The sequence below is a fragment of the Dreissena polymorpha genome, chromosome 11, assembly GCF_020536995.1.
Source record: "Dreissena polymorpha isolate Duluth1 chromosome 11, UMN_Dpol_1.0, whole genome shotgun sequence".
Classification (NCBI taxonomy): domain Eukaryota; kingdom Metazoa; phylum Mollusca; class Bivalvia; order Myida; family Dreissenidae; genus Dreissena; species Dreissena polymorpha.
In genome coordinates, this window is record NC_068365.1 from 60,677,074 (window position 1) to 60,691,741 (window position 14,668).

General features: G+C 33.0%; 1 protein-coding gene across 1 annotated transcript; it reads left to right on the forward strand.

The window, feature by feature from the left end:
• The first annotated feature begins 5,364 nt into the window (after positions 1-5,364).
• LOC127851557 (serine-rich adhesin for platelets-like) lies at positions 5,365-12,211 on the forward strand. The gene is made up of 5 exons (XM_052385388.1): positions 5,365-5,552; positions 5,832-6,212; positions 6,717-7,061; positions 7,178-7,277; positions 9,901-12,211. Exons 1-5 carry the CDS (start codon positions 5,459-5,461, stop codon positions 10,523-10,525), a joined length of 1,545 nt encoding a protein of 514 aa, XP_052241348.1. The 5' UTR covers positions 5,365-5,458; the 3' UTR covers positions 10,526-12,211.
• Positions 12,212-14,668: the final 2,457 nt, after the last annotated feature.

The following is a 14,668-nucleotide window of genomic DNA, read 5'->3' on the forward strand; positions in this document are numbered from 1 at the left end:
AATCCATTTTTTTTGGTGTTGTTCATATTTATTTTTTACAAGGGCAATCTCAGATTCAATTTTTATTCTCGTATTTAGGTATTCAATAAAGTGAGGAAAGGTTGGTATGCATTTTTTGTATTTCATTTTAAATATAAAAGATTTTAATAGTATCACAATAAAGTTAAAAACATCAGAGTGTAGTTTTTTCTCAGTGCATCCAAAGAAAGCATGAGTTTTATTTATTTCAATTAATATGTTTTGACTGGCAAGAAACGTTTCCATCTTTTTCCATATTATTTGAATGTGTTGACACTCCCAAAATAAGTGGTCTATTGTTTCGATATGTGATTGACAGAAATCACATAATGTGCTGTTGCTTAGTTTGCATTTAAAAAGATATGTGTTTGTGGGGACGATTCGCATGATAAATTTATATTGAAAGCTGCGTAAAGACATGTCGATGGTTGAAATGTGGGGAACAATATGGATTTTTTTCCAAGTGGTTGAGTCTATATCGGTAAAATTCGTGTTCCATTTGTTTTCAAGAATGTCATTGTCCTCGTTTTGTAACTGAATATTGTATATGAATTTATTAGGATATTTTGTTTTGATTATTGCTTTTGACAACGTTTCGTCTGGTTGATTGATATCGAGGTCATGAATGCTTTCTTCAGTTTTATATTCTTTTGGGATTGATGTGATTAGGGTATTCAATTTCATAAAATCATTGTTATTGATGTCGTAGAGGTATTTAATGTTTTCAAAATTATACATGGTTTTATTTCTAAAGTCAAAAAGTTGGTATACGTATTTTATCCCTCTGTCATACCAATCGCGATAAAATAATGTTTTTCCGTTTGCTGTTATTGACTTGTTATTCCATATTATTTCCTTTTTGATGCGTTTTGTGAATGTCGTGACTTGTATATTGTATTTGCTGCAGACCACGATGTAATGACGTCGTGGAAAAAAGTGTTACCTCCGCTTATTTCTGTTATAGTTTTTTCACTAAGTTCGCTTTCAAAAATTAGTTCGTTTCCATATTTATTTAATATCAAGTCCCATAAAAGTTTCCATTTACCACAGTTTTCTGAGTCTAAATATCTTTTTATCCAGCTACTTTTTATTGAAGTTAAGAATTTATTAATGTTTGTAAGGTTTAAACCACCACTTTCATACTTTTTATATAAAGTTTTTCTTTTAATTTTGTCCGGCTTGTTGTCCCATATAAAGTTAGATATACTGTTTGTTATACTATTCAGTATTGAGCTCGATGGGTTTGGTAAAACTGAAAATGGGTAGATTAATTTTGGCAGGCGACATTCTCGCGATATATCATATTGACTGTCGACTGATTTGTCGTGCGTCGAGAGAATATCGCGAGAATGTCGAGTGTCGCGCTCGAAGGTCGACACACGACATTCTCGCGACATTCTCTCGGCGCTCAATACGACGCGCGACAAATCAGTCGACAGTCAAGTTTTTCTGCGATTTTTTTTTTCTAAAACCCAGCGCGATATGCGACACTCAAATATGATTGTCGCATGATTGTCGCGCGTCGTATTGAGCGTCGAGAGAATGTCGCGAGAATGTCGTGTGTCGACCTCGAACGTCGACACGCGACACTCAACTTGGCCCTATCCGGATTCCGTACAAAACAGACTAAAAACAGACTAAAGAAATTTCTTATTTGTACAAGCTTGAAGAAGGAAAAATATTGAATAATTTAACTATCAACATTATAATTGCAAGCACACTCGTTGACTTGATATTCCTCAGAACTAAAAGAAAAGATTGAATTAAAGGTATTTCCTTTTTTCACATTCTTGTGATTGTATCGTACACAAACAATGAAGGACAATAACTATTATTTAGGAAAGTGAATTGTTACGAATCTTATGCACGGCATTTCTGCTCATTGACGTATATGTATATACAGATGAAATTTGTGTTGATATCTTGAATCGTATATTCGACATAGCCCTGATAAGTCACATCATACAACAGCAGCAATAAATCTTTCTTAAGAAAGTGTAGTGTCACGCTTAATAAACCCATAACGTTTCGTTTTTAATTATTGTTAATGAATGTATCACTTCAAATATAAAGCCTATAAAAATCAATATACAAAAACAACCAAAGGCAATTAGTCGTATGTAAGACAGTGAACGGTCGAGGATCTCGAGAATGACTGAAATCATTAAACAACTGTATTCGATCTTATTATAATTGTAAAACGGTTGTAAATGTGAAGAGAAGCGCAATTCGTCCCTTTTCGTTTTTCTAACGTTCACCTGTATAACTTGCAATAATAAACAACACTGCTATAAATAGATATAGCTCTGAAAAGTGACATTATAGACATACAACACAGGCCAATAACTCTTATATCGGTTCTTGCGAATAGCACTTCTACCTATTTTTATATATACTCAAATGAAGGTTTTTGTTGATGTATTATATAGATACTAAGATAAATCCCTAACATTTTATTGAGACGGACGATCTGACCTACGGACGGACGTACTGACGGCCAGACAACGCAAAAATTATTCCCACCCACCCCGCGTTCGTCGTGGCATAACAACTCTTTAACCTTTACAGCATTCGGAACCTTTACTTATATAGATATTATGACGCTATTTTCTCTTCCTAGTTACTCTGCTTGGCATATCAAACGATTGTTCGATTGCAAGTTGGATTGTCATCCATTCATAACTGAAGCGCATGTAAATGCTTCGCAGTTTAAACCGAGCGTTTTTAGGATTCGGAACTGATCTTAGTTGAACAATATTATGAATGTTTAATAAACATCGTATAATCTATATGAATTTGAGAAGGGCGCAGACAGTGAGCCTTGTCAAAATTTGCTAAACGATTAACAGACACAAAATGGGAATTATCGAAGGTATGTTTAAATTAAGTACCCATAAATAATGTATATTGAGCGTATTGTATTATGTATTTTCATGCATATCTTTTTAAATTCGACGAAAACATAAGCTTTGCAATTTATTGCCAAAAAAATGATTATGCAATGCATTATAATAAAAATTGTATTTATTTCATTTTAATTTTGTTTGACCTTTTAATAATTTTAATAGTTTTCTTTCATAAATTAATAGCTTAATAATATGAAACTCGTACTATATACACATATGCATGAGCCTTCGTTATACAGCAATAACACATCATTTACAGCTGTATTAAATTATACATATATTAAATTATATATATATATTCTGAATCTGGTTTGATAATAGTCGTATGACAAATTATTCAAATCTTTCGTCCATTTACTATCTTTGGAAAAAAATTCGAAGCATTATATTGTTTAAACTAAATTGTGTGCATAAGGGAACGTGTATATATACATTACCTAATAAATTGTAGCCGATAGTGTAACTGGAAAGCATCAAAGAATGGTCAGCGATAATTTCACAATGATTTCAAACAAAAGTTAATACTTAAGATTTGCAATTAAAAACTGTAACCATAAAGTATACCTTAAGGAATAATCACAGAAATTATAGGAAGGATTTGAAGAAACATGATAACAATCATATGTGTCTGCTAGTGTACAGGCACAATTTGTACGTGTAATGCTAACAGCGGTATATGATAGTCATGCCTATTTGAATTATTGAAATGAAATGAACTAAAATACAAAATTGAGAACGGAAACTAAACTTAATTTTAAACGAGAAATACTATTGTAATGTGAAACTGATAACATATAATTAAATAATTAAAGTAACGGGTCAGGATCAATTATCACACATTCAAAACAAAATGAAACGACAATAGCGGTGTCTCGCATGATTACCTATATTAGGCACTTCCTCATTAATGTTGAAGAGGGACTTCCCCTTTGCATTTGTAAAGGTTTTTACCCGTTATTTATTATTTTCGCAAAAACCGGAATGCTTAACACCGAGAATGCTGAGTCAGCTATTTCGACACGTTTTGTAATCGAATTATCTAAATATAATTTATATAAATCTATAAAGTTATTACTGAACACCAGGTTATTGATTGATCAAAAGTAAACAACTACAAATCACCCCAAAAATGCATTCTTGCAAAATCGGAATAAGTAATGCCGCAGTATTGATATATGGATATGCGACCTGCAAATACTCGTTTTGGATACTGACTATCACGAACCTTAATATTAATGCATACGATAGAAAAACGACTTTCTTATATGGACCGTGGGGGGAACAAGCTGCATTTTTACCCAACAAAAAGCTGATCATTGAATGTTCCTTTGACATTGTAATAAACGAACTATTCAAGATCAGTTTTATATTTTAATTAAAATAAATGAATGGATAAGCAGAGGGGGAAATTTAATACACGATAAATACAAAAATATCCAAAGATATGCGGGATGTTTGTGTGGATCTTTATGTTAGCTGTCTCTACAAGGTTTTCGCACGCCAGGGCTACGAGGTGAAATTGCAATTTCCTTAAGTTGTTAAATTGAACTTCAAACAATCAATATGAAAAAACAATGTGCACACCAAATGACATCTTAAAGTATAGTTTCTTTGGAATAGTACACAAGATCTATTTTATAGAAATGGTTCATTGACTAGAGCGTATATTATTTTTTTTAATGCAATTTCTATGAAAAATGTTGTTGTGTGTTTTTTTAATATGATATCGTTTCTTTTCAAAGCCTGTTTTATCTAGGCCTTTGATTCACCACGCAAACCTTAAATGTGATCAACACCTCAGTTTTCTGTACTTTTCCTGAAATATTACATTTTACAACATATTTCAGTCCTCGTTTTTGTACTTCTTGCCTGCAATGATGTAATCGCGAATACAACATACAACGTCACTGCATGTCATAAATCGACGAACGACTGTGGAGTGCTTAAGCTAGACAAGTGTGCAGACAATGAAATCATGTATATATCAGAGATGAAATATGGCTTGAAGAATCAGTCATTTATTGCATCATGCAAGCAAACAGAAGAAAGCTGTTCCATGTAAGTATAGGAAAGATTACATTCAATTACAAATTACATTACATCATTCGATATCAAGTGTTTCTAAAGCAAGTCAAAACTCAATTATTTAATCCTTTTGAAGATTTTACTGAAACACAGCTGTTCTCTTGGCTATAAACTACTAAACACGAAGTTAAACAACATACATACTAGTGCAGCCACACTAAAAATGATAGAGCGAAGTATTTTATGATATGTCTTACACTGTATAAATAAAACAATTTTAGGGATATAAATATGTGCACGACTTCATTGATCCAGGCAGTGGGCAGTGACTTTCACATGCACTTCAATAGCCCACTTCACAACAACTGCACAGTAAAAAAGTGATATAATTAAATTACTTTTCATTTAGAGATGGTGTCGGATGTTGCTCTTACTTCGAAGATGACTGTTATGACAATTACACCGCCTACAATGCATATGAGATTAAAAGGCAGTGCTCCGGAAAATCAATGTGTCAATTACGAGCAGCAGGAAAATTAGTATTCTGCAATGCCACGTATCGTTTGTCTACGTACTCAACAATCTGGTACTCTTGTATTAAAGGTAAGCGATTTAAAATAAAACATGTTTAATATTGCGTCTATATATATATATATATATATATATATATATATATATATATATATATATATATATATATACTTGAAATCCATATTTAAGTACATAGTATGTATAATATCGTTTTTACTTCACATGAAAAAAATAAAAGGTCACAAACGAGAACACTTTTTCATAGACTCTAAGTAGATTTATCTCATTTATTTGGAAATAGAACATCGTTATAAAAAACTGCTTACAAAACCTGTGAAAATCAAATTTCAGATGTGATAAACTTTTGTGAAGGCGTCTCCACCATTACGAAATCGGCTCACATTATTTTTGACAAGAAAAATCAACGCTCGTCATGCGGACTTTCCAATTGCTCATGTTTCCTGTCATCCACTGGGAACTTTGAGGTTACTTATATCGACATAAGGATGGCAAGGATTCACACAGACTTCACAGTCTGTTCTTCAGCAGTGTTGGTCAGCGATCCAACTGTTTTTCAGAATAAACAATGTAACACATCGTTAGAGGAACATGAACACTTTGAATATCAATTGAAAAATAAAACTTCCGTTTCCAAATTGAGTATAGAATTAAGAGATCTTTACGCTAATGGTGCAGACGATTCACCGGAGTTTGTTTGGATTTTGGTTAAAGGTAAATATCAATATACTATACATATTATTATAGCCAATCCATATAATACGAATAAATAATAAAAGCAACAAACACATCTAAACACGTCATTATTCACACGTCAAAAATAATATTACTTTGAATAAGAATAATTAAAGAAATACTATTTAATAATTGGTTTAAAAAAAAGAGCCGAATAGACCTGATAAAGAAACACATCACGAAACACTTTGGTAATCTAGAGGCTCGGCAATATTAACCGAATCTTGGTTCGTCTCAACGTAGTTTAATTAAAAGCCTAACCTGATATATTACACAACGATTGGACAGTAACCTTCACTATTAACTCAACATTTAATATTGTCATGGGTTAGGAATGTCCTAAGGTATGTGTGATGTTCGTATGCCTATGCATATTTATGTGAGTGTACTGCATATTTTCTTTTGAAGACAATTCTTTATGAACTGCACACATGAAAAAGATGCATTTTGCATTATTGTATCTTTTGCACACTTAAATTTTAGCGGATAAAAATGCAGACATCACCGTTAAATGTGAAAGTCTTATGCCAACAACATGTACGACTAGTACTGATAGTACAACAACAAGTACAACTAGTACTGATAGTACAACAACAAGTACAAGTAGTACTGGTAGTACAACAACAAGTACAACTAGTAATGATAATACAACAACAAGTACAAGTAGTACTGATAGTACAACAACAAGTACAACTAGTACTGATAGTACAACAACAAGTACAACTAGTACTGATAGTACAACAACAAGTACAAGTAGTACTGGTAGTACAACAACAAGTACAACTAGTACTGAACGTTCAACCACGGCAACACTTACACCCAAGTCAGGTATGCTGCTTTGCAATTGTTTACCTAACTTTTGTTCATACAGTTTAATATATTTATCAATAAAGAGTGTTACTTATTTTATGTCCGAATTGATGAACACATTTTGATTTGTTTAGATGCTTCATCTGGAGTTGCAGTTATATCTGGAGTTGCTGCTTCTGTGGGCCTATTGGTGATGATAACCATGTTGTCAGTCTGTTTTAACATAATAAAAAGGTATTTTAATTACTATATAAGTGTATTCTGAAAACAATTTCCTGACTCACAAATCTTAAACCGTTGTGAGAAACCCTATGATAATTTAAGTTGTAACAATTTATTCACCAAGTTTTTATCGAAAAACATTATTTAACAAAACTAACATGTTCATTGCAATAACGTTTTTTGCAAATATGTTTTTGTATTGTATTATTTTTTTATTTTATAAACGCACCAAAAACGATTTAATACGAATACTCAATTAGTTTAAACTAGCCCTGGTCACTTGTACATGTTTTGTTGGTTTTACTGCTGTATTCAAATTTATTATCAACTATTACTTGGTAAAGGCAAAACACGAATTCAATTATTGTAGAATTTAGTAATAGTATTCGATGCAGTGTTGTTTTCAGTAAAATAAACGACGGTTGAATTATGATGCGTAGGAAGTAAACCACAAATTCGTAAGCCCTTTTTGTTTAAATCTTGATAATGCTAACAAAGAAACTAACAAAACTCCATCAGGAGATAACGTCTTGTGTTTTATTAACTATTGGCATAAAAAATACATACGACAAACTAAGACTGTTTAGTTAAGTTTTGTTTACACCTATCTATTTAAGCTCGATTGCATCGAATGCCTAGGGCTTATTTAAAACGCTCTCGAGTCCGTTTCCTGGGACTAGAACGAGTACTTGGTGTCTTTGTGGCAGATCTAAAGAGCACTCCCACTGTCAGGATTCGAACACATGACCCCCCGATCGCTAGGCAGACACCATATCCACTACGCCACTGCGACCTCAAAACTGTTTAAAACTGGGATTGATCCTTGGAACTGTCAATGCTACTCATACGGGATTAAACAAGTGTAGGGGTTGCCGAACTTGCCCCCAAATTAATAATTTAATAAACGCACGTCTAAAACGATCCTTATCCAATATACCTATCCAAACAGAAAATAAAACAAGAATGTAAACATGTTACGCGTGAATCAAATACCAAGCGCATACATTTATGTACAAATGGTTTATGTATCATATACTCTGCTTTTTTCTAAGTTCAGCTTCCAATAGTTTGGTGACGATGCTATTATCAGTTCGTTTCATGATGCTTAATATAGACGAGATCTCACTTTGAGACGGATAAAATGATTCAATTTTGCAATCACGCGCTTAATTATTCGGGTGACTTCCCTTGTAGCCACAAATCGACGATATGTTAACTCAGAAAAATGAAGACCAGCATACAATGTTTGTCCAATATTATCGTGAATGTTCTAGGTGGAGCCTATGTAAACCGAATATTGCATTGCCTTCAACTCAGTTTAAATACTCTATGTCTGTGTCTAGTCTTCACAAGTCCAAAAACTACCTCTTCCTTAAGAACAAGTGTTTTGAAAATGTTGAAACAAGGAAACGATTGCACATGGCAGATTAAAAGAAATGTGCATGTTTTTTTAAAGCGGCGATGTCTTAGCGTGTGTGCAGATTTTGTTCAAATAATCTTTGAACCTCTTGTAACATAACGCACACAAAACGCATAACATAACGCACACAAAACGCACATTTGGGGCATTGTTGGATTTATATAATGATCGAAATTTGTACCACATTTCATACTATCTTAAATAGGCAGCCATCTGGATCAACAAATCAATAGCCTCGGGTTATAATTACCGGGCAGGAATATTTGCTTACCGTATGTGTCAATATTCGGTAATTCCCGTATGTATTCGTTAAGTGTCCGTTGCATACGTCATATTTATGTTGCAGACACGTGACTTAACAAACGGCCAATCAGAATTGTACATGTAGACACGTGACGTTACACAGCCAATCAGAATTGTACACATAACAATTATCAAAGCTTTCGTTGTTTATATCTATATTTATGGACAGTCTTACTTAAACGGCCGAACATACAAGTCGCATTATTGCTGGCTTTCGCGGGATGGGCCCATTGCGGGCTTCGCATGTATCTTGTGTTGGACAAACATTTTGGAAACGTTGTGTTGTGTTAATAAGCAGAAATAAAACGTAAAGAAATCAGAAATGAACTTTGGTTGTTACTGTGTGTTCTCCACGAACAATACGCAATTACGCTACACTCTTATTTATACATATATCATAAGGAGACAGTTTGTTAAGTTATAATATGCTCCATTTATCAAATATCTTGAACTATGACGTACGAAATATATTTTCATTGAAATGTCAAACACACAAGTTCTGAGGAAAATACATGGGTAATTGGTCAAAAATTTCCAAAAAGATTTAAATTTGTTTTGGACCGATAAATAACTTTGCGAACAGTTATAAAAGGGTTTTACGTGTGCTTTCTGAAAATGTTGTTAACTATATTTTTACCTAGCTGTTTTCAACTTAGATTCTTCTTACTACTTCTATTACGAGTACTTTATATACTGCTAATGTTCAAATGTTTTTTATTTAAATCAGATTGATTGTATCGTTTGATTTTTTTCTGTACAAACACTAATACAAACCATATATGTGTTGTTCTGATAATGTGTGTACCTTCAATACAAATTCAATATCGTTTAGGAAAGTTATTAATTACTTAACGGAACATACAACATAGTTGTTTTTATCATTTTGTTTCAATAAAATATAAAAATTTACAGAGGAAGAAATCGTCAACCCGAAACCAAACCTGGTATTCCAATTGACCGAGCGACGGAACATCATATTTCCGGGAGGCTGGCAGAACCCAATTACGATAACGCGCCCGATTTGCGTGTAATTCGTTTAAGAGACGGGTATATAGATTTCGCAGTGAGAGGACACTCGGGTTCTCAAAACACGGCATTAGCGTGGTCTTCAGATAATGTTAAACCGCGACCTATCCTACCAACAAGACCACAGCTGTCTGAGCGAAATTCGCGACACAATTTACCAGAACCAAGGTCATGTCGGAATGTCAGCAATTTGCATCACCTTCGGGCTACCAAGAAAGACGTTGATGGGCACCAACTACTGCACAGCGGTTCGCAGTCGCAAGACAGAGAGCAAGAATTCTTCGATTACATGAAACCATTACCAGGGATACGGCCCCTGTCAGTGAACGATCTTCGCAGAAATTATGTTCGAACTGGTAATGGAAACAGTTCGGATAGGTCTTCAACCCAGTCCAATGAACACCACTCGATGGACGGGACAAGCAAATTGCTTGCGCGTAAGATGTTTAAGATAGATGGTCAGGATGTCCATAGCATTGTCATAGACATGCGTCTGGTCATGAATAAGTAAATTAAAGGGGTGTAAAGCATGACTTTTGTTTCAAAACTATTTCAAATCTGATTCACTTGATGTATATATATTACTGGGGGAGGGGTAATGTGATTTATAATAACTTATTAAAAGGAACATTCCGGAACTGTTTTGTCTAAGCAGATTTATTTCTAAAGAAAAGAGATTAACATCTTTAAATAATGATGTTAATGTTTGTTATCATTTTTTCTGTTAAAATTATCGGATAAAAAAAAAAGAAACCTAAAACATAATTGGAGGTCGTATTTAACGCGAACGAACTATTAAAAACACAGTATTTCGGATTTGCAGGACTTTCGCGATGGTTGTTGTAATAGTATATTTATATTTGTTTATAATATTTTTTATATAACCGTCAGCATCTATGATATTAATTGAAACTGTGAATAGTAGCAAATTGTTTGATATAAGAAGGCGGAATTGAATACATGTGTGTCTGAAATTACGATTTGTTTTAGTATTTGCAATAATTTAACACGGACTTTTTAGTTAAAACTGCAACATTTCTATTTAGGTTAAAAGTTAAAAGAATCACAGATTTCAACTGTCGTGCAAACCTGGCAAATTTAACTTAAAGCAAACGTTACACATAAAATGCATAATATTACATGAATTGTAAGATATACTTTATCTATAAATTCAAGTCGACAAATTAAAGCGATAAAAATCGTTTAAGTTCAGCATACATTGTATTTAATTATTTACACATAATGTGAGTATTTTTAAAAATAATTTTAAAAAAGCTTCAAATGGAAAAATCGCCAATCTGCTTTTAACCCCGTACACTGTATAATCTTGTGTTTGTTCACTAATGTTGTGGTTATGTTTTTCCCAAATGCTGTGAGGATTGGTGACTTGTCTAACAAGAAATAAGGATGCTTATACGATTTTTTTCTTATTCTATTATTTCGTGAGTGTCATAATTTATATTGTACATAGTACGTCTTGAAAATGACTCATAGCATGCTATTGAAAATAACATGTAGCGCCATGGACATTGAAAAATGTAAGTGTATATATATCTGCTTCATGGTCTTTCCCGCTAGAGTGTGTATTTTAAAAGCAAGTGTAAAATATTCGTTCATTACATCGCCGCTGTCGAGGTCAAGGTGTAGTTTACATGTTTAAAAAATATAAATATGATACTGATGATTATTGCTTAAACATAATATTCGGCAAAGTAAATAGATTCCTGATCCGGATACACACTTTGTTTAAGGTTTGGATGTTATATATTTCAACGACAATTATGTCTTTTCCCCCTGAATAAAGTAGGGCAGTACAGCAGTAATTGGCATAACTGTGTACTCTTAGTACTCCTAAAACAGTTAACCTAAAGTAAGTTAGAGTATGCACTGCCTACTGGTTATTTGACTAATAACCTGTTGAAAAAGACTTAAGATCAGAACAAACAATTTATTATATTAATATGCATACAACACTCTATATAAATGCATAGAAGATAATTCATAAGTAAAAATATGCAATATGGTTTACATTCGATAAGAGTTGATTTCTCTTAAGATTCAAACTTTGATGTACATGTTAAAACAAACTATTTGAAGTAAAGCATATGTACATACCATCGATGTGTTGTGTGTGTGTTAGCTCTGGCTTGAAAACTATAACAATTATTGATGGCATAAGCGATATAAGTTCAATGTATTAAATGTGTTAAATGTGTATTTAGATTCAGAATGATCTTATTTCAAATAAAAGATGTTTGAACAGCCATAACAGCTGTTCATGTTTTTTTCTTGACAGTTGCATTCTGTGTAAACAACAATACGTACTTACTGCCAAAATTAATAATTAATGTTTTCCGTGTCCAAAATTCATACGCAAAACATCATTTACATAAATATGTCAGCGTGTGTCGTGTGTGTCACTTAGAAATAATCAATTCGTCAAATACTTTTGATTATTTATTAACATATATTATTCCTGAATATACTGTCTGCTTTAAATTTAATTAAAGAAGAAACGAACTTAAAAGTGACAGTTCACAGGACGGTACCAATGATGGAGTGCATGTGTTTCGACATCCCTTCGTTTAAAAAAAGTTATTGGCCGGGTTCGGATATATACCTTAAAGTAAGGTACTCACACAATAATTATTAACCCATTTATGCCTAGCGTCCTGAAAAAAGGACTTTGCAAACAGCGTAGACTCAGATGAGACGCCGCATGATGCGGCGTCTCATCTGCGTCTACGCTGTTTTCTTAAAGGAATTTCAGTAAGTAATATTCTAAATATAGAAATAAATATACTAGACATCCCTAATTTTGGCAATACATTGATCCAATTTAGAAGGATGGGAGAGTCCACTAGGCATAAATGGGTGTATGGGTGTAAGTGCGCAACATAGTTGTAACCGCAACACATCGTCCTGATACAAAGAGTGAACTGGGCAGACTATAAAAAAGAACACGTGTTTTCATTATGACTTGCAAAATGTTAATTGTAGATAAAAAACAACAAAGACTAAACAAAAATAAATCAGTTATAACATATATTTGAATAGATAAATGTGTACAAATCCTTATCATGTATGAAATAAACATGAACATATTTGCGTACTCTTCTATTCTGTTTACATTTATACAAGTACCAATGTTGTATGATGCTTTATTAATGGTATTATGTTTACATTCATATAGTTATCAGTGTTGATGGTGTATTCATGGTATCATCCAAATCTAAGGAACAGACAGGTTACTTACATATATGATTGTGTTTTAAAACATGGTCATGTAATGTAGCTTGTAATTTCTTCTGGTAAATGCAGAAACATTTAAATAACGCAATTATGAAAGGCTGACACGGTACTTCCTTGTTGTAACTATCTATTGATTGGCAGTTAAAATCTTATCGTGAAAGTTGATATATCGTATTATTTGACCGCTGTTGGTGTTTGGTAAATGTACTTATTCAAGTGAAGAATTGGTCTATTTTCTCCTAGGTCCATGTCAAGTTCAGTGGGTTAACACTAACCTACATTACGTAATGTATACCACACAAATTCAATTATGAAATTATCTAGAACAAAGTTATATAATACATACGTATTTAGGACAAAAACATTGAGTTTCACAATTAACATGATCTAAAAAATGTTTGATTATCTCAAGTTAGTGTTTATACAGGTGTATTATATGTTAATTTATTTGCCAATCTGTCTTTGTTTTACGTCGGCACCGTAACATTACATTGAAATGTAATGCGTATACTCATAGTAACAAATGCAATGTTTTAGAATAAATAATTTGTATTCGTTAGTCTATAAAATATATTATCAAGTACGATTAACAAGCACAACGTAGTCAACTTATACGAATTGCATCATGGGCTTTAAAATGATAATTTTGTTGAGTAGGACTTGCGATGACTTGAACTTGAAGATTTACATAATGACGTAATATTTGGACAAACATTTTGTCTCTCAATATGCATTTGCCTGGTTAAAACTCATGTGACAACTAAGGTCCAAATCTATGCCCTTGGTCTTGTAGTGCCTTGACGTTGAGTTGCGTCTCGTCCTCATCGCGACCTCGCTTTGGTATGGATTTATGAAACAAAAGTTCTTTTGTTGTTTAAATATTGGTTATCAATAAGCAGAAATTAATGTTTTATTAATTCTGCTCATATTGAATTTTAATTCCGGGCGACATGAATGGGGACAACTTGTATTTAGTATACGTATGCAATTCAAAGCGCGATTGCAACCAGTAGCTTATTACATATAACAGAAGGAAACATAACTATGTCTGTCTGGTCCATCAGTTTGGTATTCTTATTAATTATCGAGCAAAATTAACAGTATCAGGCCAATAAATGCTGGAAAAATCGTTGCAGTAGAAGCCAATTTTGGATATTAGTCAAATGTAGGCAAATTGCGATTCGATATAATACATGTATCGCGTTCGACTGGCATTGTAAAGAGAGGCGTACCTTATAAACATTGCAAGAACTCCGCCCAATTATCGCAATTTCAGTAGAAAATCAAGAATAATCCGGAGCTGAACTAGATTTTTCAGCCACCATCCCTCTTTAATACAAAATAAGCTTCACGAGGAGTGATATACAATACCTGATATCATAATTTAGTCTACTAGTATGGT

What these genes read in the sequence shown, in the direction of transcription:
- LOC127851557 (XM_052385388.1), top strand. Translation starts at nt 5,459, where the DNA reads ATGTGTCAATTACGAGCAGCAGGAAAATTAGTATTCTGCAATGCCACG. An exon ending in CTGGTACTCTTGTATTAAAG is followed by an intron (nt 5,553 to 5,831) that starts GTAAGCGATTTA and finishes ATCAAATTTCAG; the next exon opens with ATGTGATAAACTTTTGTGAA. An exon ending in TGTTTGGATTTTGGTTAAAG is followed by an intron (nt 6,213 to 6,716) that starts GTAAATATCAAT and finishes CTTAAATTTTAG; the next exon opens with CGGATAAAAATGCAGACATC.